The 26,974-nt window shown below is 35.2% G+C and overlaps 1 protein-coding gene across 2 annotated transcripts in view; it reads right to left on the reverse strand.

The window, feature by feature from the left end:
• The window catches only part of Vdup1 (arrestin family protein Vdup1), a 200,897-nt gene that overhangs the window by 30,497 nt on the left and 143,426 nt on the right, over positions 1-26,974 (reverse strand). For both annotated transcript variants that reach the window (XR_004757158.2, XM_035352386.2), the window contains exon 3: positions 7,759-7,997. Coding sequence is in view for 1 of the 2 variants with exons in the window: in XM_035352386.2 (XP_035208277.1) it covers positions 7,759-7,997 (239 nt within the window). In the remaining variant the exon portion in view is untranslated. The remainder of the gene's footprint in view (positions 1-7,758; positions 7,998-26,974) is intronic.

Raw genomic sequence — 26,974 nt, forward strand, 5'->3', positions numbered from 1 at the left:
ATGGTGAGATGCACTCTGCAAAGGAAAATATAGTTGTGTTTGAAATGAAAAATACCATTCCTTCAGCTCACCAAATAACAATAAAAACAGGTGTCACCATCCCTCCGACCCGGAATTATTAATAGCCGGCTCCACAGAAAACAGAAATAGCTTTAAATTTGGAATAATTGAATACCCCGAAAATAATCCAAGAGATTTATTAGTGGCCTTGACATTAGTAGACCTTTCAAGAAACTTCATCTTTGTGAGAGTGGCGAATATTAACCACAGACCGAAAACCAACCAGAAGGGTGAAGTGCTAGCAACATACGCTCCAGTCACGTGCGTTTACAAAGCTTCACCTGCAATTCGACTGAAGCAATTGGGGAATTACTGGAAGAATTTCTGTAGAGTGCAAACGTAACCAACGAACAAAGACGTTAGCAGAGAAAACAAAGAATTTGAAGACCTGTTTTCTAGAATATCCAAATATCTTGGCAGCACAAAACTGACGCAATATCGAATTCATACGGGGTATCACTCTCCAATCAAGCAACATCTCATACGTCTGCCATTCGAAAAACAGGAAGAAGTTGGAAATCTTCAAAAAAAGATGCAAGAAAACTGACATTATCGAACCATCCACAAGCCTATTGGCATCTCCTATAGTTCTCGTCCGGAAAAAAGTGGTGTCGACAAGATTTTGTGTCTACTACCGGAGACTAAATAATATCATTAAGAAAGACATTTACCCTCTTCCTAGGATTGATGATACTCTTAAGTACCCTATCTCGACACAAGTGGTTTTTCACTCCGGACCTCAAGAGCGAATATACTAGCAAATGAAAATTCACAAAGATGATAGACAGAAAACTGCGTTCACTATCGGTAAAGGACTCTGGCAGTTTAAAGTTATGCCATTTAGACTCTATAAAGCCCCTGCAACATTTGAACGCCTGATGGAGACAGTGCTTCGTAGCCTATCGTACGATTCTTGTCTGGTCTACCTAGATGACATCATTTTAGTAAGCCGTAGTGTCGGGGAACATCTAGAAAATATCAAGAAGGTTTTGCAGAAATTGAAAGACACCAGTGTCAAGTTGAGTCCGAAGAAATGCAAGTTGTTTCGCAGGGAAGTCACCTAACTGGGGCACATCATCTCCGTCGAAGGTTTCCGCACAGATTCTGAGAAAGTGTCGGCAGTTAAGGACTCGGAACAGCCTATGGATATCCATCGAGTATGGAGCTTCCTGTGACTCTGATCCTATTACAGAAGATTCATGAAGGGATTCTACAACATCGTATGACCTCTGCATAAATTAAGAGAAAGTACACAAAAATTTGTGTGGACTGAGGAGTGCGAAACATCCTTTAATCAGTTGAAAGCGGCATTAACATCATATCCCCGGACTGAGATCGCATATCCCCAGACTGAGAGACATTAACCTAGATGACATCATTTCATGTTAGACCAAGATGCGAGCTACGAAAGTGTGAGAGCTGTCCTTTCCCAAATGATTGATGGTTAAGACAGAGTAAAACCCTATTGGAGTAAATGCTTGTCTAAACCGGAGAGGAATATTGCGTTACCGTAAAGAATTGCTCGCTATAGTAAAAGCCATAGAACGTTTCGATTATTATCTTGTAGAGGTTACTTTAAGTTTCTAATAGTTATTTTAAGTTTAAACATGGTTTACTGTCTATTCTGGTTTCCCATCTACTATTCCCTACCAAAATGAGTTTCTAGTATCGCGTTTTATGCAAATGAGTTAGAAGGAGTATTTAAGGAAGGTTCATATTACTTTGAGAGAAAGAGAGCGTAGGAGTTCTTAGTGGCACGTGTTAGTTATCCAGCTACTTCGTTCTCAAATCTGCTACGCTCAGCCGTGTACGTGCCTGCTGATAATCGCCAGCTAGGTTACATTAAGGGTCAACTGCGTTACGTATTTTTGTCTAGCTTCGGCTAGGTCTGTTTAGCATCAGATTAGTTTCTTATTTTCTTATCTTGAGTTAAAAGCCCGAGTGGAGGCTTTCCTGTAAGCCCGATAAGGGACTATCTGTTATTATTTCATGGAGTGAATAAAAGAGCATTTTAAACCTTCCCTAGACTTGGTTATTATACAACAGTGAACGCAACTATAAGTCGCTCCACAGTTCATTAGGTTCCTTTACGTTATATATAAACAAAGTAACGAGGAACATTATAATCTCTATGGCAGAAAATTCTTATTGAGGACCGATCATGCTTCCCTAACCTGGCTATTGCATTTCAAAATTCCTGAAGGACAAAGAGCCAGATGGATTCAAAGACTCCAGGAATATGTCTTTGAGATAAAACATCGTAAAGGCTCCTCTCACGGAAATGCGGATGCTTTATCCAGGAAGCCTTGTCCTGCACATTGTAGGCATTGTTCAAGAGCCGAGGCTAAGTACGGGTTGGCGAATCCTAGTATCCGGCAAATAACATCTTCAACATCAGCCGATCTAGATCCGTGGAGTAATGAAAACGTTACAGAAGATCAATCGGCGGATCCTGATATTAAGCCACTAATAGACCTGAAGGAATCATCCGGTTTAAAATCCAAGTAGCAGGACATTTCCATCTTCAGTACTACAGAGTACTGAGCACTGTGGGACTCCCTCGACTTCCGAAATGGAGTCTTAAATCGACTATGGGAAAGTGACGCTGGAACTAATAAGAAATGGCAGCTGCTGCTTCCTCGAAATTTAATACTCTGTAGAGACATTACGATTTATTTTTGGAGGCCGGAGAGATGGAAAATTAGCAAGGCCTTCGCCAGGAATCGAACCACGGACCTCTGAAATACCGGCTCAGTGTGCTGACCACTACACCACGAAGGCACGCTAGGAAGGCGGGACAAATAGTCGATGTTGATTGAAGGAAATACACAGCAGCCTAACAGGAAGGTATTTCGGCTATTTGAGGATCCCAAACAAGGTTCGAGAGCGCTTCTTTTGGAGGTCGACGAGAATCGATGTTGAGAAGTGATGCCATCTTGCGATGCTTGCGTAGCTAAGAAAGGCCCGAACGGAAGTAACCGGGGAAGGCTTCAGCAATACAACGTACGAGCGCCTTTCCAGCGAATTGCTCTCGGCATATTTGGAGCTTTGTCGCGGACCACAGATGTAAGCAAATACATCCTCCTTGTCGCGGATTTTTTTACGAAGTGGCCCAAAGCGTACCCAATTCCAGGGCAAAAGACTGTCACGACAGCTGAAGTTCTGTTACAGTTCTGTTCAATCTTAAGTTATAACACCAGTAACAGGAAAAGATATCCGCCAGTCGCTTTTTGAAACAAATCCAAGTCCATCACGGGATACACTTCTGCAAGTGACAAGTGAAAAGTGACGGAGGACGCGGGCACTGTCCCTTTACCATTAGGTTAATCGGTATAGCACCGCGTCCACCCCTGTCTAGAGACAACAACAAAAAGAGGAGATCTACACATGAGAGCCCCCCGCGGCGCCGAAGCCCAACGTCGGATCCAGGCCCCGTGCCGTTCGCTACCCAAAGAGCTACTGGGAATTTATTAAAATCAAATAAAAAATTACATGTCTAAACAAGGGTAATAATTACAAAAGAAATAATAAACATAAATATTATATGAGATAATATTAAATATGCTTAAGTTAGCCAGATATAATAAGAAATGGTTGAAATAGTAAGTAACTATATGATAATAATTAAATACAATAAATATGGAATTATGAACAAATATGGAATACAAGAAGAATTATAATAACATAAAGGTTTTAACATGGGGGAACGGCACCAAGAAGGCATGAACGTTACAAATAGCATTAGAAGTATTGAAGTACCAAGGACATTAAAGGTTGGAAATTAACATTCCAACTGGGTAGGCGGTTTTGTTAAAATGCAATATATAAAAGATACACATCACTATAAGTACAATATAGATGGTATATACCGACGGCATACTTTCAACTCCAACAGTGCAATAGAGATAATAAATTAAAAATACAATGCAGGTAATGTGTGCACTAGAACAAAAGTTTCAATGTATAAACATAGTGAGGATATATTTAAAATTGTAAGTACAAGACCATGTTGATGTAATATATTCTGTCGTTTACAATAATTAAGCAATATATATACTATTATTTACACAGAGATTTAAAGCATATATATTTAGTGCAGATACAGATAGTATTGCAGGTGGTACCAATACAATAAATACTTGCAGTGAATATGCGGTGAACAAATACAACACTTATGTAGGTAAGTACCAGAATGATGAATATACAGATATGTATGCATTATCAATAAAATACACAAAAATAATAGGCGTATACATATGTAAACAATACGTATACAGGGAATATACCTATTATATTAATAAGTACATTGCAGAGAAAAATTGTGGTACACATAAAGATATATATGCTAAAAGATCGGAGGTGTTTGTTTTCCTGGTTGATACACATAAAAGAATACATAGACTGCAGTTAAATACATTATACATAAAAATAACAATAAGAAATATATAGAAAAATATATAATACGAAATCAGAAGGATACCAGAAATATATATAATGTAATATTCATACCATACTTTAAATAATAATAAGTGTATACAGTACGATAGTCATACGAGACTTTAAATACCCAAGACTGGGAATACACACATATAAACTTAATACCCAAAAATTGTGCATAAAAATACCAAAAAGATATATAAGACAATAATAATACTATATATTGAATATCCTGAAGTATACACTATACAATATGCATACCCTACATTAAATGCCTAGGACTATGAGTGCGTGCCTATAACTTATTCCCCATACCATTACAATATAGAGACAAGAGGTGTAAAGAAAGAAATATATATAATACAATATTCATACCATACAGTAAATAACAATCAGTGTGCAAACTTTACATTAAATGCCAACACTAAGAATGCACACATTAAGCTTAATACCAATAAGTTTTGCATAAAAATGCCAGAAATATATGTAATACAATATTAATGCCATACATTGAATATCATGAGGGATATACGAAACAATATACATACTATGCATTAAATGCCGAGGACTATGTGTGCATACATATAACTTAATCCCCATACTGCGACGAAATGGTTACGATGTAGATACGAGAAGTACAAACAAAGAAATATGTATAAGAAAAGATTCATACTAGATAGTAAATAACAATCAGTATTCATACAATACATTAAATACCAACGCTGGGAATGCACACATATATATTTAATACCCATAAGTTGTACATAAAAATGCCAGAAATATATGTAATACAATATTAATACCATACATTGAATATCATGAAGGATATACTATACAATATACATACCATACATTAAATGCCGAGGACTTGGAGTGCATACGTATAACTTAATCCCCATTACTGCGATTGAATACGTTGCAATGTAGATACGAGAAGTGAAAACAAAGAAATATGTATAATGCAATATTCATGCAATACAGTAGATAACAATCAGTATTCATACCATACATTAAATACCCAACACTGGGAATGCACACATATAAACTTAATACCCACAAGTTCTGCATAAAAAGGCCAGAGATATATGTAATGCAATATTAATGCCATACATTAATACCATGCATTGAATATTATGAAGGATATACTATACAATATACATACCATACATTAAATGTCAAGGACTATAAGTGCATACGTATAACTTAATTGCCATACTACAATTACCTAAACAAAGACTTACAGGTCTTTTGTTGAAGCAATTCAATAAGTCCATTTGTTTAGTGATAAGTATAGGGAATATATACAAAATATGCCGATATAATGTTGGCAGTAAGATTATAAATACAATTAAACATAATCAATGATATAAGGGTATGGTGAAGTTACAATAAAATTGTGTCAAAGAAATTCTTACATTACAATATAAATACATTACAATATAAATTTAAAGAAAGCATGTGAAAGGGAGAATCATATACAAATGAACAGTTTAAGACCACTGCTATACCTCGAAAACATAAAGATTATGCAGTTTGGCATAGATCAACACCATAGTCGAAAAGAAGAGACATTATGGAAGATATCTTTTTGACCAGGTGAGGTTGTTTCACCATAAATTTGGCAAATGCCTGTACATTAGATGATGGCATCTTAATATGATGAGCACGAGTGAGTTCACACGAGGTAAGATAATGTTCGGGAGTTCCCGTCTCCTCACAGACGCATAAGTCTGTATTTGTTGTACGGTGTCTGTGAAAGTAGACAGGGAACGGCCCATGGCCAGAGATGAATCATGTAAGGTGAGGATTGGTAATCTGACGAGCCGGATCTACGTAAGAAAGATGGTAATAAGTTCTTCTGCCCATCGTAGCAGAGTCCCATTCAGCCTGCCACTTGGACACAGTTTGTAAGAAGATTGCATGTTTTATGTAGGAATATGGCCATTTTATTTGTACTGATTCAGCTTGAAAATTGGCTGCAGCTTCTTTTGCAAGAAAATCTGCAAGTTCGTTACCGGCATTGCCAGAATGGCCTTTAGTCCAGATTAAATATGTGGGCGGGCAGTCATGATCATGCAAAAGTTGTTGTATCCTATGTATAAGAGAAGAGTAATGGCGAGGATTAAGAAGTGCGAAGAGGGCTGACAGGCTATCTGTAAAAATATTGACAGAAGACGCTTGTAACGTTGTGGCATAAGCAATAGCTTGTTGAAGGGCCAAGCATTCTGCTTGGAAAACACTGTTATTGGAATGCATATGGCCCTTCCAATGAAAGATGGGGACGTTATCCGCATAAGTAGCGTAAGCACAGCCTGTAGAATTATCAAGTTTTGATCCATCTGTGAAGATATTAATGGTGGTTGCTGGAGGTTGACATTCTCCTTTCAAGAAGACTGATAAACCTTTCCCAAAGGTTGATGGATGTATAGTAAGTGGATGCGCTGGGGTATCAAAAGAACAGGCGAATGAAGAATATCATCCAAATAAGACGGCTTGCTGAAGTTGTTTAACTTTAGTGATTGTAGATTCTTGCAATGCTTTAAGATGCAAAGGAATGACGCCAGCGAGTACACATAAAGCGTGATTAGAAGTAGTACAATATGCCCTTGTCATGGCAAGGGCAAAATGACGTTGAATAGACTGCAGAAGGCGTACTTTGCGTGCTTGCATTGGTTCAACCCAGACCGCTGTAGCATAGGTAATAATTTTTTCTATGACGGTCTGGTATAGAATTTTCAAAATAAACGGATTTAAACCCCAGGTAGATCCTTGCATTTGACGAAGGCGTTTAGCAATGGTAAGAGCTCGCGTTTTAAGGTGAAGAATATGTGGGATCCATTTTAGCTTTTCGTCGAAGAGAAGGCCATTTCATAAATGGACTTTACCGTAACATTTGCAAGCAATAAACTATTAATGTTGTTTTCTCTAATTAGAATGCTGTGAAAATAAATATTTGTATGCTCCTAATTTTATTTATATTAAATTAGTTAAATTACACCGATTATTTAAGATTATTTTTTATCGCTTAGTATTATCTATCATTTGGCTTATGCTATCAAAATATTCATAAACAAATGTGAACACATTAAGCGGCGTCATCTGTATATCAGTAGTTTAGTGAAGCTATAAAAAAAGATACGGTTGATTGATTAGCAAACAAAGTCGGAAAAAAGGTGCTTTGAAAAATTTATATTATCATTTGCTACAGGAAAAAATGCAAATGAACAGAAGCTGGCTATTTTATGGATCGGAATTTCTTACCATTAACAAAGGTGGTTCCAAGTTTAAATCTATGGGATTCATAACGATGAACACTTGTTGATTTTTATGTGTAAGCCCAGACGGTTCCTTCAAAGCTGTCTTGCAATAATATTGAACCCAGCCGTGCTTTCCAAGGAAAGTTGAAGGTAATCCTAGTGGCAAACCTAACTTGAATGGAAAAGAATGTACACCGGGAGACAGGATGATCATGCGATCCGATTCAACAGTTCTCTCAGATCCTGAAATAAATGGCATAATATTAACAACTGTCAAACATAATTTCGGAAATATCCATTAAAAACCCAAGTTCAGATTATTATCATGATTTTAAACACTTAGCTTGTTCATTTAGCTTGTATGCGTAAAAAAATGAATTTCAACATATTCATATACGGCATTGCTTTAAAGATGCAACAACAAGGCTTCAGATTTCCTTAACACATATCACTCACATATGCTGAACACTTTAAGATGCTAAGCTCTATAAATTTGGATGCTTGACTGAAATGGAGAAAAGTAAAAGTAAGAAAAGTTTGGTGGGTACGTGATTGATATGGAATAGAATCCATTTGCATTAGGAAAAAACGTGACCACATAGCTAAATATGACTAAAATTTTCCAGGCGAAACGTTCGGAATGAAAATGCCATCTCGTATATTGTTTTCAGAACAATTCCAAAGAAATATCATCTATAAGGATTTCGTACAGAATTCCTTCAAATGTAGTTTGTTTGAAGGAAAGTGTATTATAAGAATGGGCTTTAATCAACAAGTTTTCAGGATTGATTGCTCAGGAATTTATACTTCAGCAACAATATTAGGATAAGGTAGAGATATATTGCATTATTAGTTTTCAGTGACAGTGCTTCAAGCATTCTTATTTTCTGCAAAATGAAAAATAATGGAAAAATATTATCATAAAGCTTTACTCAGCCTATAATCAGAAGTTTAACTTTGCAAAAGGTAATAGAAGCCAAAAATCTGTTTTTTAGTAAATAGAAAATATAACTGTGGATATTTATATAGTTTTAAAACATAAAGATTAAGAATGGTTTAATTGTAGGTGATCTGGGGTTAATAAATACGTACAAGAGTTAAATCTTAAAATCTTAAATGTACATTTTTGTCTCTTAAAATCACCTTTTCAGCTATTCAAGGAATTACGATTTTCTGTTGTGTGTTCGGACTTATCTCACTTGTCTAACAGTGACCTCAGAACAAGCTCACGAAATCCTTCGGAGCAAGGAGTGCAAGAATGCGCTTGTTGTTGGTAAGAGCCTTGAGCACCATGCAGTGACTAAAATTTTCGTCCTGCCCCCCAAGGTGAGAGCACTTCGAGGAGGAACGGGTGCTAAGGTCTCCCACCTCTCTTTCCCTACCATCAACCTCTCGAGAGGACTTTCGGCTGGACGTAAGTTTAGAGTTTAGAGCACACCCTTGCCGCACAGACACTATACATTTACAAACATCTATGCCAAGATTCGAACCCGGGCCCTTCGGTACGGAAGTCAGGGTCGCTAACCACTATTCCGGTTGGGCGGCCTTTACGATTTTCTTTTTATGTTAACAATGTCTTGCACCCAAGAAGTTGATTTTTCACATGAGTAAAACATTTTGTAAGTTATTAATTGTCGTTCTAGCGATTAAGTTCTTTCCTCTTTTCAATATGCATGTGAAATATTTCAGAAAATCTGAATGCGAGTAAAAAATCTTAAATGTATATGTCTGTCGCCTAAAATCACCTTTTCAGCAATACAATGAATTAAGATTTTGTTTGAGTGTTAGCATTATCTTGTATCCAAGAAGCTGAATTTTTAATAAGTTCACATTTTTAAAATTGCTCGAAGTTAATAATTCTCGTTCTTGCGATTAAGTTTAATGCGATTAAGTTCGCTTCTGTTTTCAATATGCATATAAAGTATTTCAGGAAATCTGAATTCTTATCATATATGAATGAAGCAATACAGGTTAATCTTTAGATTATGGTAACTTGGTGATTTTTTGGCGAAAATTTGGCGACCAACCCTGCTACAGCAACCTGCTAGCTTTTTTTTGGACGCCATTTTGTTTTCACGAAGTAAAGGCTTTTTTTTTTTTTTTTTTTAACTCAACATTTTTTTTCTAACAATCTGCTAGCCGAATTACACTTATGCTAGAATTTTTATGGAACAAAAGTGCTTAATCATGACGAAGATTAGGTGCGAAATTGGGAGAAAGTGCAGAATCGCCCACTGCTTGCCGCATTTTTAAGAATTGCACATACACGGTATCCATGTACACGTCGACCTATTTTCACTTAAAAAAAATATCCCAGAATTGCACAAAAATGGCACTGCGCACACTCTTGACTTTATCCATGTACACTGCTAAAGTCCTAGCTAGTAACCTTTATCGCCTTACCAAAATGTCGCAAAACTACCTGTTACCATATTCCAAAAATTAGTCACAATACATGTTAAATAATATTTGTTTTACTTAAACAACAAGCTAACAACAAGCTAATTATTTAAACAGCATGTGTTTTATTTAAACGGCATGTGCGAGCTAATTTTATGTCGAAGTTATTGCAAAATGAAAGATTATGGAAGTAAACATAATGAAAACGAAAATCATACAAGTAACTAAATGAAATGTTTTATATTTAGATTGCTCAACTAATTAATCAAACTGGTAATGAGAATAATTTTAATTCGACTTAAAATACACAGAGCACACAGCATTTGAACACAGAGCTTGCTTCCATGGGCCATGACGAATATTTTTTGCTAAATTGTTGTTGCTGTGATTACTCTCGCTTGTCTAATATTCCACCAAGACCACGAAACTCCTCGTGGCAAGGAGGCACGATTGCGTTTGTCGTTGGCAAGAGCCATGGGCACCATACGGGTAAGAGTACAACTTTACTCAGTTCCACCCCCCCCCAATTTTGAAGGAGAGCACCTCGGGGGGCGAAGGTGTCACGCCCCTCCTCCCCCACCACCAGCCTCTCGACAGGACATTCGGCTCGCTGCATATTTAGACGACAAGTGGACATGCCGTTCAATAATGTCTTTACAGTAGTAATCATAGATCATGGAGCCATTTTATAGCAGCTGTATCTCAATGCAATCGTTATTCAGGATGTCACTTCACGCCCCGTAATAATACCTTTCCGAAATAACTTTTCTGTTGCTCTTTTTATCCGTTTCACGCCAGATGAATTGAAATCAGGAATCTGACTGGACACTAAATATAGTTCTAATAAAGTTAACGAAATTAGTTCTAATCTAGTAAAGTTAATGAGAGGCCCAGGATTTGTGTTAAGCCTTCATTGGAGAACAAGACGTATGTCTGATTCTGCATCATCCAGCCTGATACCATTGCAAATTCCTTCTAATATGCTCTCTGGTAAGTGCCAGATGAACGATTTATAGTATTCGATTATACAGCCCCTACTTAATTCAAAAATCAAATGACAGCTGCACATGATATTTTAGTTCTTGTGTGCTGCAACGAAACGGACCTGAAAATGTCATGAATGATTAAGTAACACTGATTTAGAATTTATGGCAAATGCAGTTCTTCAATGGTATGATATTCGTTTTCCCCGAATAAAAGTTATCACGTGAACCCTCGCAGAATTGGAAATTTTTGATATTCAACGTGCCATCTGAAGCGCAGATTCGTGCAAATCGCAATAAATCGATTAGTCAATCTCAGCGATGATAACTTTCCAAAAGGACGTTTATTCTTAAGTTTTACATATGCCTTTGTTTCATTAGAACGAAATTATAAATAAAGCTTTCTAATAGAGTTCAAAATAGAATGAAAACAGCTAAGTTTTACTCCAACTGACTTGATTTAGTTTTAGAATTAAAGTGTAAGAGAACTATCTGGCTAAAGGGGGGAGATGCCTTCATAGAAAACATCTTAAGAACAGTCCTCCATAAAGGTTTAAAGAAAAAATGGCAACTATTCGTTTTACAAGTGGGAGAAATTACGAAATGATCATGCAGTCAACTCGTTTGGCCTTCGGAAATATTACGATCATTATACTTCATTTAATTAAATCTACATGAAATAAGGAGAAATTACAACTTGAAATAAAAATAAAATAGGATTTGTGCTCTGAAAGGTTAGCGAACAAAATTGTATTAACTCTTAACAATCACAGTCACAATAATATGACTCTTCTGCAATGCAGTCTCAGGTGACTAACATAAATTATTTTCACGCTGAAGGTACAATCAGTCTGAAAGAATGATCAGTTTGCTTATTAATTAATCAAGATATTAAATGCTGATAACTTAAATGTGAGTTTATAAGGTATTTTCTCCCTTCTACCCGCATCCCTTCGTGGTTTTAATTGAAGCATATTCTACGCGTATTCGGAGGTCCCAGATTTGAGTCCCGGCGAGGACATTGCACATTTTCACGCCTGCAGCATAGAAAAAACTAAGAACTCTACAAATGGTACCCGAACTAAAAGGGGGTGGATCATAATTTGTCATTCCCAGGATCTGGCAATTGGGTCACCTCATCCCCAGTCAGCCTTTAAAAGGGGAATCATATAATGTATTTTCTTCCGCATGCCTTTGTTGTGTAACTGAAAGCACACACGACGCATATTTGAGAGGTCCAGGATTCGAGTCCCATCGAGGGCATTATTCATCTCCTGTTTCAAAATAACCTTATGACTCTACAAGTAGGTATTAAATAAGAATGTCATTTTCCTTGTTGATATGAAGTTTCAAGTATAGTGAACACTTTGGCAAATACTACGCTTTGGGTTGAGAAACTGCTTTATGTTGATCAAGTCAAGATTAGTTAAAAATTTCAACAGCTCTCGTATTTAGAAATTTCTCTAATAAGGAACAAACTTAGTGCATATTTACGATTGAGATCCATGATAGTAGTAATATTTAAGAGGAAAAAGAGACAGACAGGTAGACAAGTCTTGTAAATGGTGCTAAAGCGACACATCAAGTACATCGTATATACCACAACCTGTTAAACAACATATACAGCATGACTTAAAGGAATATAAAACAAGTAAAGACAAGTTTTGTTTTCGAAAACGAAGGTGACTGATCTCACTGTTCTCAAAATTTGAAGTTAACGATCTCACGAGAAAACAGCTGGAATAATAAGAAACTATCCCATGGCTGTTGCTGCCCACGTGCGAGCTTTAAAAACCGGATTACCTCGCATAAAAAGTGCATTCGCCCACAAGCAGACCTTGTGCTTCAGTTGTGTTTTGGTAAAATGTGCCATCAGGCTTCAAATGGTTGTTGCGACGCTATCACTTTTGTTGCGACGCTGAAACATCTTCTTTCGGCAGGAAACCCTTATAAATTGACAGGAAAACAATGTGGGAGAATTTTAATGAGAACGGTAGAAGAATATTAAGAAAACAAAAATCTGATGTGTACACCACATGACATCCTTGTACGGAATATTAAATTACACGCACTTTTTCTTGCATTTCATTTAAACTTTATTGGTTTGAATTAAATCTACTTTGTCGATAGCCCATAAAGTACAACAGAATAAATGCACTCTTTAAAATTCACTATACTTGTTTACCATTGCGATACTCTGGCGCTAAGTTCACTTAACAGCGTTGCATTTCGTTCATATTGTAACTTAGAATGTACAAAATTCATTTGAAGAATTATCTAATTTCTACCACATGTTCTATTCAAATACCATAAATAAATCTACAACGATGTATAAAAGAAATTAAGCAAACAAAACAAAAAAGAAACAGTTTTTCACAGACGGTTCAGTATTTCTCATTCAATTAATTCAGTTCTCACTTCGCGCCAGGGAAAAAATACATAAAAACTCAAAATATATATATTAAAAATTATGAAGTAAATTTTAAACACTTATTTCCTCGAATAAATTACAGAATGGATTAAGCATGATTTAATTCGCAATAATAAAAGAAAGCGTTATCTTTGTTGTTGCGAAGCTTAGTTTCTTTAGATTGGCAACAAATCCGCTATTCTGCCAATTTTCAAATGTAAACAAACACCGCTGCCATGACAAAAATAATTAGCTTTAGCCGCATTTAAACTACTTTTAAATTGCTGATAACTCTGCAAATATTGCATGCAGATTTACTAAAGGCATAAAAACCTGAACCGAAAGATAAGAACAACATAATTCAATCATTTTTAAAGCAAAAATTTAATAATTTACAAACATATAAGAGTAAAGAAACTGAGATCACTGAACCGGGTAACAGAGTGGATATATATATATATATATTTATATACTTTAGGTGCGGCAACTGGAACCAAACTACGAGGTGCACATCTGCATGTTATAGCAGTCCTATAAACAGAATTTCAACGTTCTGAGGCTACTCGTTATTGTGTTATGCGAGATACGTACATACGTACGTATGGACAGACGCCACGAAAAATTCTCATTAGAATTCATTTTAAATCAGTTTTATAATTTTTTGGGGGGAAAAGAGTTTTATTCTGTCCTAACGTACAAATGTCATGCAAAAACATCGTTAAATTGCATTCGATAGTGGTCAAAATTGATATTTTCTTTGAAATATGATGCCTGAAACTTTTCAAGATTACAATTCTTCCTTTTTACTTCGTACAAGGAAGTAAAAAGGCAAATGAAAAACAAAGTGCAAATAAAAATAGAAAACTACATCTGAGAATACACGAACCTGCTTTCAGAAAAGGACACTGTAGATCCAATAACTCAAATTCTTATAAAACGAGATTTTAATAACTGCTTAGTTCTCAGAGATTCAAGATAACTTTAAAATACTGATGAAAATTCAAAATTGAATCACTCTTAATCCTTTAACGACTAGCTCCTGTTATATTCGGCATAAATTAAACCGGAGGGGGATTAAAAAAAGAAAAGAACAAGAAGAAGAGAGGGACTGAGTAAGAAAAGTCTACTAATGAATGACCTTGATTAGGAAAGATGTCATGAAAATGAATAATATATGAAAACAGCACATCGAAGAAAAATAAGCCCAAGGGCAAATTGCACACAGGCTGAATATACCACCTGAAAGCGGCTGACGGGAAAAAATTAAAAAAAAGTTACTACATATTTGTCCAAAAATACGTAAACAGTAATAATAAGGATGAAAAAAAAAAAAAAAAAAAAACTCAAATTTATACTAATTATTTTTGTCTGACATATAAAGGCTCAAAAAATCTGCAAGAAATGTTTGTTGGTTACATTTTACAATTCAAACCTATTGTTACGGTTTTTGTATTTAGTTTGCTATTTTTAGTAGAATTGCTTTTAAACTGTTTCATTTCCCCGTGCAATGTTGCACGCTACAAGTTTTAAGAGAAAGCTACGCTGAAAAAGTAAAAATACAGGAGCACGCGCATTTAATAAATAGATATCTCGTAATATTGCTATCCAGAAAATAATACTGCTTTTGCTATCCAGAAAGTACCAGAATGTTCTCATGCATCATTAAAAAGCTTATAAAAGCCAGATTATAACATCTCAGTTCAGTTGTTTACTTAGTTCTTGTTGTTGATTGTAACGAATTTGAGGGGAGATCGGGTTAGCTATCTCTGCTTTGAGCTGTGTTCTATTTAACGTTTTAGTAGTTTAAAATATGACTACTGTGAGATATTGCACGAATATCTCTGAGGAAATTTCATAATTTTGTTTTATTTCTTGAAATAATAATAAATTTTATTAACTTTTTATCGACTCGTGCATTCAATCCATTGCGAAGCGGTACGCACGCAACAAATATTGACAATTATTATAAGCATTAAATTTTCAGACTACCATTTATTCAATCCCTTCTAATATATCGATATAACCGCTAAAATGCTTACGGAAACTAAAAATAAAGATAAAATAATAAAAATCTCAAATCTTTCAGATTTTATATTACGCCCAAAGGGGCGCATTTTAAACATTTTGTGTGATATCTTCTTTGTTAAATATCATGTTCTTAGCACGTAAACCTTAAAATTCAATTCAAGAGAAATATCACAAAAATATAAAAAAGAGCATACCTTTAGAATTTCTGATACATAGTCTCACACGCCGGAGATAAAAATATTTTTTTTTTCCGTGCAATGTTGCCATTGCTCGCTTTGAAATCGTTGAGTTTGTTAATCAAAAATTAGTTAAAGTTTTACAAAATATGAAATAGATAATAAAACATATTCAAAATTCCAAATTTAGACTTCCAGATGCCCATACTCGTGTGGAGGACTACGCTATTCAAAATTTGGTGTCTCTAGGTACTGCTATTTTTCCACAGTGCAAGAAATATACATACATTCATGCAGGTTCTTCATTATTTAATTTTCTTAAAATATAATGCAGGGCTCTAATATTTGGTGGCAGCAATTTGAAAAGTGAATCGCCGTTTGTAGTGAATCAACGCAAAACGAAATTAATAGCCCTTTGGGCTAAAAAAAAAGAAAAAATTCTCCAGAGGGACAAAACCTGAGACTAAATAATGACAAACTGTTCTCTTTTTTTTTATATATTTTCTACGTTTTTCTGTGGTACAACAACAACAACAAATACATATTTGTTTAATTCATAGTTTATAGATTTCTTTATATCTTACTACAGTTTTCAACCTCATAGCATTTCATTTTTTATAATGTTTGCAACTTTTAAGAAAAATTACTTGAAAGTTGGTATTTTTCTTTTGAAAAATATAAATAAAAATTAACCAAATTTGTATATTCAAATTACTGGAAAAGATTTATATCATTCAGCAAATAAATGAGCTGCAGTTGTATATTTTCAGCAGCAACGTTTGTTTTTGGTAATGAAAATAATGTAAAGCTTGACTGCAAAGCATTAAAATCTTGATATTTTCTTCAAATTCTTATCATTTAATGCTAATTTATAGATGGGAGATGTATTCACGGACGGATGCGGCCCGCCGGCCTTCAGTTTCAGACCACTGGTGTAAAAGTTAATGTGAGACAGGAGAGGAAAAAAAAAAAAAAAAAAAACAATGTTATAAATCATAAGCAAAATTTTTACCTGCATTTTTGACTTTTATTTCTTATATAATTATTATTTCTGACATTGAAAAGCTTAGTATGGTCATGACTCAGTTATATGTCCTCCTCTTTTCTATCAGCTATTTCGGGGTGGAAACTTTCTCCTATGACGTAGGCAGTAAGAACAACCAATCCTTTCCAGGTACAAGAGCATTGATGAAACCAGATAATCTCAGTAATTCCGTCAGTAAAACGTTCATATCCTAAAGGCATATCTTCCAGACGTATTATAAAGATGTAATGAAGAATTATATGAAAGGATCATGAAATTTAGACATGATTCTTTATATAGACTGCTTATATAGTATATATATGCTCATACATATACTACTCATGTCATACATATACTCAAAATAAATTAACAGTAATTTAAAAAGCCTATGACATGCGCTAAAGCTGCAAAGTAATAAAGCAATAATTCACAAAAATTTATAAATAAGGAAACTTTCCATATACCATCTCCAAAGAACACAATTTCAATTTAAAACCAGGAATGAAAAATATTTTTAGTCAGAATTTTAATTAGTATTTTAAATTAGTATTTTCAATACCTCTTTGCTTAAAAACATAAATTCTGATAAAAAAATCTTTAATAATATGAACTAATGTTAAATGAACTAATGTTTTTATTTGGATCGAGTATTAATTGTTACCTATGATTTGGATATAGCAAATAATTTGATGCTTACTTGGAGTAAGATGAAATTTTCATAATTTAATTCATAATAAAATCATAATTTAATTGTTAATTGATGGTAGATTGGTTTACCCCCTTGATAAGTCGATTAGTCTGCAATCAATGACATTAGCTACTTTTTCAATAGTTAAAATTTTTATTTTTGGTTTTGGTATTTTTGCGATTAAAGATTTCTCTTAGCAGAATTTTATGTTTTTAAACAAGAAGGTATTGAAAATATTAATTTAAAATATTAATTAAATTTCTGTTTTCATTCGTGGTTTAAAATTGAATTTGTGTTCCTTGGAGATGGTATATGGACAGTTTTCTTATTTTAAATTATTATGAATTATATATACTATATACATTAATAGCAGAATGAAGTTTTCAAACTGAAACGTAGTTCTTGTGTTTCAATTAACTGTAATATATTTCTTTTAAAACAGAAAAATTATTAAAATAGAATTTTTTTAAAAATAGAATCGAATGCTGAGGCTAGGAATATAATAGAGTAATCGATTTTAGAATCGAATGCTGAGGTGTCTGTTCACACGAATAGTTTCATTCACCTTTTTATAGATATCTTCTGTGTAACTTCAGATGAAAAAAGGGCTTGAAGAAGACGGGAATCATCACTTGCTCGTTCACGTCCTTTTCCTAAACTTTCTTGCCAAATCCACTATTTTTTACTCTATTTGGCCCAAAAAGGGCGTTAACCCAAATGGGCTTTTAAGTCTCGAAACAGGATTTCGCATTGAATCACTATAAACGGCATAACACGTTTTAGATCGTTGCCACGAAATATTATTTTTAAAGAAATTAAATAACGAAGAGTCGGCATGAACGTATGTATGTTTCTCGCATTATGACAAAACGACGGGACATACAGCCATCAAATTTTGAATAACGTAGTTCTCCAATTGAACATACCATCTAGAAAACCGAGTTTTTTTCGAATTTGCTTTATTATCTATTTCGTCATATTTCGTCAAACTTAAATGAATTTTCCATCAACAAACTCAACGATTTGAAAGCGAGCAGTGGCAACACTGCACGGAATAAAATATTTACCTCCAGCGGCCGAGACTGTCTATCGGAAATTCTAAAGATGCACTAATTTTAAATATTTTGTAATTTTGCCGTTGAATTTAATTTTATGTGACGTAAGTGCAAAGAACGTGATGTTTAATAAATAATGTTAACATATAAAACTTTAATAAAAAAAAAGACAAAAAAAGTTCCGTAAGCCATCTTACTAAACAAGCTGAGCACTGATATAAAGACTGAGAAAAGACAGAAAAACAGAAAAAAAAAAAAAAAAAAAAAAGACGCATATATATATAACCTACTTGACAGACGTACATCTTTACAGACTTCTTACTACATCTTTATATCTATATCTCCAGATCGCGCAAAAAATATTTAAAAACAGCATATCTTTAGAATTTCCGATAGACAGTCTTGCGCGCTGGAGATAAAAATGTTTTACTTCCTACTGTGTTGCCACTGTTCACTTTGAAATTATTGAGTTTTTTTAATAAAAAATTTGTTAAAGTTTTATAAAATATGAAATAGACAACAAAACAAATTCCAAATTCGGGCTTACAAATGCCTATGTTCAGATGCAGGTCTATGTTCTTCAAAATTTGATGACTCTAGGTACCGTTCTTCTTTTTATACTGCGAGAAACACACATACATTCATGTAGATTCTTTATTAATCTAGTTTCTTAGAATATAATACATGGCAATAAATAACATTTGGTGGCAACAATTAGAAAAGTAATACAGCCATTTATAGGGTTCGATTAAATGCCAGCGGCTCCTTAAACTAAAGAGAGAGCCCGCCGTCCATTTTTGATCTTTTTAGCTTTGTCATTAAGCATAATTTTAAATAATGTAAAATTTAAATAATACATAATGTGAAATGCTGTTTCGAGACTAATAGATCTTCTGGGCTAAAAATGTATGCCAACATTTAGCACTACATCTTTGGTGTTGAATTGTATGTGGCGTAGGTGCGATGACAATTATGTTTAATGACAAGGCTAAAAAGATAAAAAAAAATGGACGGTGGGCTCTCTCTTTAATTTAAGGAGTCGCTGGCGTTTAATTCCTAGGATTACTAATGGGAGGGTGAGGCTGTTATAGAAAAAATAAAACAAGCGAATGATTTTACACTCACATACATTTTATTTTTTATTTATCACATTTATTCATTCAAAAAGACCCTACGTAAAGTTAGTCGATAATATGATAAATAAGATATATAATTTAAGATGTCTGCAGTTATATTCCTGATAAATGTTAAACCCGTAGAGTCACTTGGTTATTTTGAAGCAGGCGAAATGAAAAATACGTATTGTCCTCGCTGGGACTTAAACCCTGGACCTCTCGAATACGCGTGGAGTAAGCTTCCAATTACACCACGAAGGCATGTGGAAAGGAGAGAGAGAAACCTTATCAATCTATAAATGGACTGCCAAGTGTAAGCTTCCAGTTACATCACGAAGGCATGTGGAAAGGAGAGAGAGAAACCTTATCAATCTATAAATGGACTGCCAAGTGTACTTGGATAGTTACTTGGAACCACAATTGAGATTAAAATTAATCTTCAAAAATCAGGGCCTTCCATTGTGTTTGACGTCTGCATTAAAATCTTCCATCTTAATAATAGGAACATATAATTCTTTTTTACAGTATTGCAGCTTTTCCAATAACTACAGTAAACTCTTCATCGATCAATAAAGTATTCTCAGAATATTTAATCAATGCACTAAATAAGAACATTTTCAAATCTCCTGAATTAACAGTTCGATGATATGCGGTTGATAGAATAAATCTTGACTTTCCATTAACAATTACATCAACTGTACAAATATCGCTTGCTTCTGAATCCTGAATTATTTTACGCTACCTTAACAATAAATTCTATTGATACACAGTCTGCTACACTCATTCGATTGCTATGAATCGAAGCAGCACTTGCTTGGCGAAATAAAATAAAATACAGCAACCACCACCCGAACACATTGACTGTCTCCCAGACGACTTTGCCACTCACACGCGGTTGCGCATGCGCACGGAACTTCTCCAAAATTTCGCTAATGGATACACAGGAAATCAATGAAGATTTAGATGATGTCTGAATTATTGCTTTGGGTCTTTTAGGTCATTGTTGAAGTTCATTATTTTTATTAACAGGTTGTCCTTTATTAATTAAACTTTTACCCAAAAGAGTAGATTTAACAGATTTGATAGATTTTCCTTGACTTTCTGAGGCCAAATCATCATAAAGCAAAAGTCCAGCTATCAGGACCTGGAACTTTATAGAAGGTTTACGATTCATGTTATTTGGGATTTTAGAACAAAGTTTAAAATTTCTGGCGTGTTTTAATCCACAGTTATAGCAGCAGAGTTAGGATATCCATTTCGTCATATATTCTGAACTTTTGTGGCCCTAACCACACTTGACATACCTCGGAACAAGTTACACTCATCGGAGGAGGTGTAGAAATGCTGGAAATTGTGGCATTGGGCCATGCCATCCTTGAATTTATATGGTTCAGCATCAACTCCAAAATACTTGAGATTTTTTAATTCGTAAATGCCCTCAGTCCAAGACACATTAGCTAACTGCACCTGAAAGAGAGTTATCAGTACTCTCGTTTTATCTGTACATAAGATTTAGTTTAATAATATTCAGTCCTAGGACAATTAGTTCGCTTTTAATGCCATCTGTAGGACAATCCGAATTTAATCCTCTTACTACAACCTTTACTGCTCTTATTGCTTTCGGATGCAGTATGTAATGATGGATGCTATTCAGTTCGAAATATCTGGAAATGTCTCTATGGGCATCATCAGAATCAGAGGATTTAAGAACTCACCAGAAATTCCGAAAATATTCCAGAACATTCAGGTCCTCTCGTACATTTTTCACAAAAATCGTTAAATTTAAACGGCGGTATAACCATGATTGGTTTCATTCTAGGCTTATATTCTGCGTTCTTCTGAGGGGCATTATTGAGATCAACATTTTCGGAATCATGTGCCACATTCATATCAGAAATGGATCATATGTTACCTATTAGAAATCATACTATATATCACCGATTAGAAATGGAAATATCAACATTATTCTACAACATTTTGCTCCTTGGAGCGGTCTTCTGCGGGAAAGTAAAGCCGTCTTGCAAGCACGTGGCGTTATACTTGAGCGCGATTTTTAGTCCTAAATTTTTTTCTTTTCCCCCTTTTTTGCGAGTTTAATCAGCCGAAGTACTGAGGGTTACACGTATGACTTTCATCACAGCTATTTTTCAGAAAAACAGACATTCATAAAATTATTACAAGAAAAAGTAGAATCCGATTGCTAATTTCCCGAATTACTACAGCTAACATTAGGTTGGTATCACATATCCATGTATTTCAGATGTACAACTGTTTCAAATGATTAAAAAAATCATTTGTAACAGTTGTTAATTTACCATTTAAAGAAAGATGTACGACATTTCCAATCCTCCTTCATTAACCATCATTTGTACTGGAGATCTAGTTTTCCCTTTACGTGATAACCCCAAACGATCCACGATCTAAAACCATCCAAAACATTGCAAAACGACCACAAAATATTTCAAAGCGATCCGCGGATTGGCGGTTTCATATCGTGTGACAAAGCAGAAAAGTTGTTCTAAGGAGTTTTTCTTTCGAAATGGTTTAAATGTGTGATATGACCTTTAGAATTATTACCAGAAACATTAGAAACCAAACCAAAAGCGTTTCCCGAATTACTTCAACTAACATTTTTAGAATTATCACAAGAAACATTAAAATCCGGACTACAAACATTTTACGAATTACTGCAACTAGCACCATTAGATTCACTACCAGCATCTACGTTAACAACACTATCTGACTTATTACCACAATTCATCGTCAGCATATAATACAATAACAAGAGACTGGAAGTTATGGAACTTAAAAAACATGCAGTATCATTTCATGATGTCGATGTTCTTCTTCTTCACTTTGATAAGATGAATGTTTTCAATTAAGATGCGTTCAATTAAGTGAAGTATATTCGGATCACCTTAAACTGTGCTTATATATTCATCCATATACACTGCTGGCCATTAAAATTGCAACACCATGAAGGAAAGCAAATATAAAAAAGATATTTATTGTACGTAAACATTATGACGTGACGATAAAATGACTAATTTGTAAGCAGTTTGGGGGTTTACAGGGATGCGAAATTAGTAGAAACAGCTGCCAACCTCTGGCAGCTAAAACGGCCCTTACCCCGTTAGGCATGAAGTCGAATTGGGCTTGGATGATAGAAACGGGCAACTCATTCCATGCTGCTTCAAGTCTGTGCCACACTTCTTCAACTGTGTTAGCTGGAGAGGGGTGGGGACAGTCTCTCAGCAGCCCATAACCAGATGTTTTCATTGCGTGATAGATCTGGATCGTGCATGCCAGGGCAGCAGTCAAATATCCTGTGTATCGAGGAAGCTATGTCCTATGTTTACTGTAATCAGGTCCCCTGTGGAAATGGGCGCTGCCAAAACCAACAAGCTCTATAATGAACATAACTTCTTGCAGTGTAAATAATCTGTAACCATATGTTAATGCTATGTCCTATGTGTCGAAGTATGTTGTAACAGTATGATGTTCTATGTCTTATTTGTTATTAGTACTATGTCCTATGTATACCTTAATCAGGTCCCCTGTGGAAGGGGCGGTACGCCAGAGAGGTAGTGCATGGGGGCTATAGCATTTTTGTCAATGGCGAAGGTGTGGTGCCACCTGTACTTGTTCCTGTCCTTTCCTGTGTATCGAGGAAGGTCAGAACATGACGTGCAACATGTGGTCTTGCATTATTTTGTTGGGAAGGCAGCATTTGGCAGACCTCAAAGATAGGACACAATTACTGGACGTCAGAAATGTACCGATCTGCATTCAAATTACTGTCGATCTGAAATAGAAATGTGCGTGTCGTATCCTCTATAGCTGCCAAAAACATCACACCAGGTGCAGGGCCCCTATGCTGATATCGAATGCAAATAGGCAACGTGCGGTCTCCTCGGAGTCTCTAGAGACGTATATGGCCATAAGAATACTGCATGCAAAATCGATAGAAGACATTATGCCACTCCTGTATCCAACTTTGTCGTTCGGTGCAATAGAGTTGCCGCCTCTCTCTATGATGCAATGTCGAGGGAAGCCGAAGTAATGGTCGCCGTGCTGATAGTTCACGCTGCTGCAAATGTCGATGCACAGCACGAGCAGATAGTGGGCTTGCTACAAACATGCCCATTTCCTAATTAATGGTCCGTGACTTGTACGGTTTTGCAGGTCTTATCTCACAATATGCCTGTCCTCTCGGGCGTTAGTAATGGGAGAGCATTGAGATCCTGCATGCCATTCAGTATGACCCTCAGCAACCCATTGCTTCCATATGCACATGGTAGTGGTTGGATGTCGACCAGTGTGACGAGCGATATCACGGAACGACAATACACACTCTCGATAGGCAACGATCTTGTCTCTATCGAATTCCGACACTTGCTGGCAAGCATTTCTTCTTATTGTTCGAGGCATAACACGATGTTATGAACAACCTCCGAACTTACAAACTGCTTTCTGCATGAGAAATCCGCTTCACAACTTTCCTTTTATTCAGTGCTTCAGATGTCGTTTCTCCCTCCTGCGTCGTCTAAATGCAATGAAATACTAATTATTTGCATATCCCAACCTCTTCGTCCTTCCAGTTGATTCTGACGTTAGTCAGATAGATCATTACTTCCTGGTGTTGCAATTTTAATGGCCTGCAGTGTACTTGCGAAATTGAAGGCAGTAATCCATAGAGGTCTCCATAGGGGACTATAGGATAATCCATAGAGTAAAATCAATAGCATTAACAAAGTCCGTTTTGTCGTACTTATCTATCGCTAATAATGATTTAAATAGCTCGTCATTATTCCCTTCCGATTTAATTTTATAATCACTCATCCTAGGGAGATTATTTCACAGTCATCATTGCTAGCTATTGAAGCACATAGCAGGAAACCTTGTTTCCGCATAGCCACATCAGGACGACGCACAATCTTGTCTTCTACTATACGGTAACATGACACTTACCCTAATCAACAGTCATTAGGCGCAAGAGGGAATGTAATTTTCCTCTCAAAAACAAAATATGATTCTCATTCGTTTTGATAATTCTGTAATATTTGAATTCCGTCCATTAAACATGAGCACGTTAATCAAGATTTAACACATGAAAAATTTATTACCGTTTAGAAAATTTCTTTTTCGTGCATTTGTAATTCAAACGAGAACAGTTATTATTCTCTAAAACATTTTCTTGCAGAGTTCTAAAACAGAAACAAGATATTCCAAAAAAGTACATTTACCGCGACAGTTAATTCTAGGACAATTTTAACACAAAAGACTCAAATGAAGTCTTATAACCATACGATCGCATTCTTCAATAAAGAACTTGAAGAATGTGCATCAAAAGAACTCAGACATATTTTCTGCGAAGAAGAAAAAAGTAAAAAATGCGTTGCGTGCTAAGCATCACAAAAGAAAAATTGACTTTTGGGAATTTTTCCCCCTACTCGTCAAAAGCCCTAACACTGAAGTTCAACTTGGCCAACATAATAGGAAAAATTTTTATTTTTCTTCCCTATTTACAGGGGAGCAAATCTAGGGTAAATTTTCTTGTCAAGATTCCATATATTCCTTGTTTTCACCTCAGTCGTAAGACGGCTCTTCAGGGTATGTCAAAGCCAGAAGCCCGTTTCTAAGAAATTAAGAAAGAAGGTAGACTTGACGTATATAGCTTTTCTATTCAACTCCTCGTGTTTCTATGTTGCTATTTAAGAACCTTTGAGTGGATATTGAAGCTATTTTTTTCTCCAATAAATATAAATATAAGTAGGGTGGCTGTTTCTTTGAAGTTTATTTCTTTTGAAATTTAAGGAGATGGGAAGATGTTTGAGTGAGAATAAATGTTTCAAAGCGTAACTTTATGAGTTATTTTTCACCAGTTGCTTTTAATATTTCTAACATTTTGTTCTTAAGATTTGGGAAACTTCTTTGATGCACAGTTACACACATTTAGTTCAGATAATATAATATTATATATTATGTAATCTAAACAATAATATATATAAACAGTATTAATATAGTAATGTAAACAGTACAGTAAATTAACAGTACAAATCTAATAGTACTCTATAGTTACAGTACTATTAGATTTGTACTGTCTAATATTGACTGTTTGATTTGTCTGTACAAATCTAATAGTACTGTATAGTTAATATAGTAATCTAAACAATCTACTGTTTAGTTAATATAGTTACTGTATTGTTTAGTTAATATAGCAATCTAAACAGTATTAATATATTATAAATCTAATATTCAGTTTAGATATCATAATTACTAATTCAGAAGTCAAACAACAAAAATCAGCGTTATATTTACAAAATTTTCACAGGACTAGTTTCGATGGTTTTACCGAACCACCATCCTCAGCTGCAAAAACGCTCAGCTGGCGGTTTTGCAGCTAAGGATGGCGGTTCGGTAAAACCATCGAAACTAGTCCTGTGAAACTTTTGTAAATATAACGCTGATTTTTGTTGTTTGACATCTGATTTAGTATTTATTCGGCGTGTTATTGTGTCTTAATTATATGATAATTAATTGAAGCCATAAGTAATGTTATACTAAAAGTACGAGAAAATTTACCCGCGTTTCCCCTAAGCATAGAAACTGTTATCAATGAGTATTTTTAGAATTTAGTTTTACTGAATCAGCGTTTCTTAAACTGTGGGTGGCGGGACCTGCAAGACGGGTCGCCAAAAATTTAGCAGTTTTAATATTTCTTTAACTTATAACTTTACAATTACCAAATATTTTCACACAATGTATCTGAAAATAGATAAAGATAAGACAATTCAGACAAAGATAAGAGAATTCAAGCAAAGATAAGGCAATTCAGATAAGACAGTTCAGACAAAGAAAAACTTTTGGACGCATTCTTTTTATAATTGAAACTTTCATATTACTTGCTTTAAACGTCACGCTGTCATTTCGTCTGTTACTTATTTAAAATTTTCCCATTATCTTATGCCTTAAAGGCCCACCAGCGTCCGAGCGGTAGAGTCGCTGAACTCTGGTAGTTCGGTCCGAAGTTCGAATTCCGCGAACGGGCTGGCTGCGTGGGCGTTTTCGTGGTTTTCCCCGTGTGTTACGTGTATACGAGCCAGTTTCCCTTAGAAAGTCCTCCACGAAGGCATCCCTCCCCTTAGGCAGATAGCCCTCGTGTGCTTTGCCATAATTAAATACACCACACCACATCCCCTCGACGTTTTCATTCATGATGTATTTGCAGCGATGTTTTCGGCGGATACCATTATTTACTTATATACAAAATTCGCAACAATACTTGCCGGTCAGAGGAAAGGCCTTATTAAAAATAGTATATATAGCGTAATTTTCCCT

Source organism: Stegodyphus dumicola, chromosome 2 (genome assembly GCF_044657685.1).
Source record: "Stegodyphus dumicola isolate Sdum_Otavi_A_Nest chromosome 2, ASM4465768v1".
NCBI lineage: Eukaryota > Metazoa > Arthropoda > Arachnida > Araneae > Eresidae > Stegodyphus > Stegodyphus dumicola.